A 3,012-nucleotide genomic window follows, 5' to 3' on the forward strand; every position below is an offset into this window, starting at 1 on the left:
CTATATGGCCTCAAGCAGGCGCCTCGAGCATGGTACACCCGCTTCGCCAGCTTTCTTTTGTCACATGGTTTTCGCAGCAGTCTTTGTGATTCGTCACTTTTTATTTATCAGCGGGGCTCTCGATTGGCTTATTTATTATTGTATGTGGATGACATAATTTTAACCGCCTCGGACTCCTCTTTGTTGAGTTCCATTATTACCATGCTCTCCCGGGAATTTGCTATGACAAACTTGGGGCACCTACATCATTTTTTGGGCATTACAGTCACTCGTGACTCTAAAGGATTGTTCTTATCTCAATCCCAGTACACCCGAGACATCCTACATCGAGCTAATATGACAGGGTGTAAACCATGTGCCACCCCGTGTGATACCACGTCCAAACTTAGTGTGTCGGATGGTGAACTCATGACTGATAGCACCTTGTATCGTAGCCTGGCTGGGGCGCTCCAGTATCTTACCTTCACTAGACCCGATATCACCTATGCAGTTCAACAGGTATGTTTATTCATGCATGCTCCACGAGAACCACATTTTGCCTTCCTTAAGCGTATACTAAGGTATCTTCAAGGCACTATCAACTTTGGTCTCCATTTGTCGGCCTCCTCATCTAATACCCTCACGGCTTATTCCGACGCCGACTGGGGGGGATGCCCTGATTCTCGGCGTTCAACATCAGGTTATTGCGTCTTCTTGGGTAACAACCTGGTCTCTTGGTCATCTAAACGTCAGCCGACAATATCCCGTTCTAGTGCGGAAGCTGAGTATCGTGGGGTTGCAAATGTTGTTGCTGAAACAAGCTGGTTACGTAACTTACTCCTCGAACTCCACGTTCCTATCTTAAAAGCAACAATTGTTTACTGCGACAACGTGTCCGCTGTATATCTGTCCGAAAACCCGGTTCAACACCAGCGCACGAAACATGTGGAGTTAGACATTCATTTTGTTCGAGAAAAGGTTCACATTGGTCATGTCAAGGTTCTTCACGTTCCATCCTCCTCCCAATATGCAGATATCTTTATGAAAGGATTACCTCGCACGTTGTTTGAAGAATTTCGGTCCAGTTTGAGCATTCATTCTTCTCCAGCTCAAACTGCGGGGGACTATTAGAATGTATATCTCTTATGTATTTAGTTGATGTATTTTAGGAGATAATTGTGTGGTTAATATTTTCCATTATAATATGTATATGCACTCCCTATTTAAAGGGATCTGATCAATGAGAAACTCACGAACAATATTCTAAGAACCATAACAATTGTTAGTAACAAAAATCATTAAATTACAAAGAAGCCTTATATTCAATCTTTGATATTATTCCATATTGAAGTAAACTATAGCATTCAGTCCATAAATTTGAGTTTATTTTGTCACGAACTTAATCATGTGCAACGTTCTTCTCCTTATCAATTGGTTGTCGTACAAACTCTACGAATTTCACCTTGTGTTCCTGTCTTCACCCCAACATTACCCATCTTCACCATGGCTCTTCCAAACTCAACATCGAATCTCAATCCAAGTAGCCCCCGAAATCCCAGGAACCGTTGAACAAACCTTTGTGTTGTTGGATCACTCCATAGCTTTGCATCCGATTCAATAACTCCACGTCCATTCCTTAGGTTTGCGTAGAAGGACTCACCAAAGCTATTAACGCTACCTGTATCAAGCGCCACACGCGTCAGCCCATTACCGCCATTGGGGCAAAGCGCTCGGAGCTGGGGTAGGAATGATGGGTTGATATCGGGGTCGGGTCCATTGGTGTTGTTGAAGTTGTATAATCTATAGCTGAATGTTGCACAAGATGCTGTTCCAATTGTGTGTCCACCTGGGATACAAAAAAATAAACAGTTTAACTTATAATTATTAAAATAGCATCCTTGAATTACATTTAGTAATGTTATTTTGCTCTACTTACCAACAAGAGTAACAAGGTCTTGAATGTTAAGACCTTTATCAGCAAACTTTTTAATTTGCACACTAATAGGGTCGTTAAAGGCTGGCAAGGTTGCGGTATCAGATGCTCTTGAAACTAATCCGTCTCTGCGTCCTAACTGCACCTGCCAACTATGCCCACCCGTCTGCAACAAGTCATAGAAAACAAAACAAAACGTACGGTTAATCAACTAATTAACTACATGTTTTTCGCTACTAGAAAACTGGGATAATTTATACTAGAAAACTATTACCAGGACGACAGAATCACGGGCAGCAAGGGCAAGAATATCAGAACAAGAAACGACTCCAGGGCAGGCCTTTTCGAGCTGGGACTTTGCAGCATCAATAACTTCAAAGCCTCTCAAAAAAGCGTTTGGGCCTGCTGACTTCTCAGTTGAGGATCCGTTAATTAGTACGGATGCATCACAACCATTGATAAAGCAGTCATGGAAGAACATCCGTAGTAAACCAGGTGCGATTGTTGGGTTGGCTTGGACCGCAGACTCAACCGCAGATTGGACTATGGACTCCACCCGAGGGCAGGTGGACCTGTAGAAGCCAACTCGGGTGCCTCTATAGCCTTGGCCTAGTGCAAAGTTTGTGAGTGTGGCTAACAGGAGAACCAACAAGATAAGTGGTTTGCTAAGGGAAGAAGCCTCCATAATTACCACCAAAGGTGATTGATTAATATATTTATGTGTCAAAGAATTGTTTGTGAAGTGAAGTATTGTTTGTAGTATTATGTGAGATGATGGTATACATTGCCGGGAGGGGGTATATATAGCCGTTGGAGAATGATAAAAGTAAAACCATTTGTGAATTCAAATGTGAATTCAAAAGTCAACTGGCTAGTTTAATATGGAGGTGTAAGGAATTAGTGAAAGAGAAACCTTCTGACTTCTCCATACAAGTGGGATTCAACCGATGGAGATAAAAGGTTAATTTAACTCATTAACTCATTGAAATAAAAATAAAAGGTTCATTCTCCACTACTGTGAGCACATGTAGTAACAAGCTTCTTAGAGAATATAAATTCCAAAAACAATCGAAAGTAATGAACTACTCGTTAATTAAGGT

At 41.7% G+C, this 3,012-nt stretch overlaps 1 protein-coding gene across 1 annotated transcript; it reads right to left on the reverse strand.

Moving 5' to 3' along the window:
- Window positions 1–1,277: 1,277 nt before the first annotated feature.
- Window positions 1,278–2,679, reverse strand: LOC110885185 (peroxidase N1). The gene is made up of 3 exons (XM_022132869.2): window positions 2,187–2,679; window positions 1,916–2,078; window positions 1,278–1,825 (listed from the first exon to the last, which is right to left on the reverse strand). The coding sequence occupies exons 1-3, from the start codon at window positions 2,595–2,597 to the stop codon at window positions 1,407–1,409; spliced, it is 993 nt and encodes a 330-aa protein (XP_021988561.1). The 5' UTR covers window positions 2,598–2,679; the 3' UTR covers window positions 1,278–1,406.
- Between the last annotated feature and the right edge of the window lie 333 nt (window positions 2,680–3,012).

Source organism: Helianthus annuus, chromosome 10 (assembly GCF_002127325.2).
Source record: "Helianthus annuus cultivar XRQ/B chromosome 10, HanXRQr2.0-SUNRISE, whole genome shotgun sequence".
In the NCBI taxonomy this organism is placed as follows: Eukaryota; Viridiplantae; Streptophyta; class Magnoliopsida; order Asterales; family Asteraceae; genus Helianthus; species Helianthus annuus.

Bases quoted from the DNA above. Each gene is read 5' to 3' on its own strand.
- LOC110885185 (XM_022132869.2), bottom strand. From the start codon at position 2,597: ATGGAGGCTTCTTCCCTTAGCAAACCACTTATCTTGTTGGTTCTCCTG. The intron at 2,079-2,186 runs GTAATAGTTTTC...GACTTGTTGCAG, and splicing joins CCCGTGATTCTGTCGTCCTG to ACGGGTGGGCATAGTTGGCA. The intron at 1,826-1,915 runs GTAAGTAGAGCA...TTTGTATCCCAG, and splicing joins AGACCTTGTTACTCTTGTTG to GTGGACACACAATTGGAACA.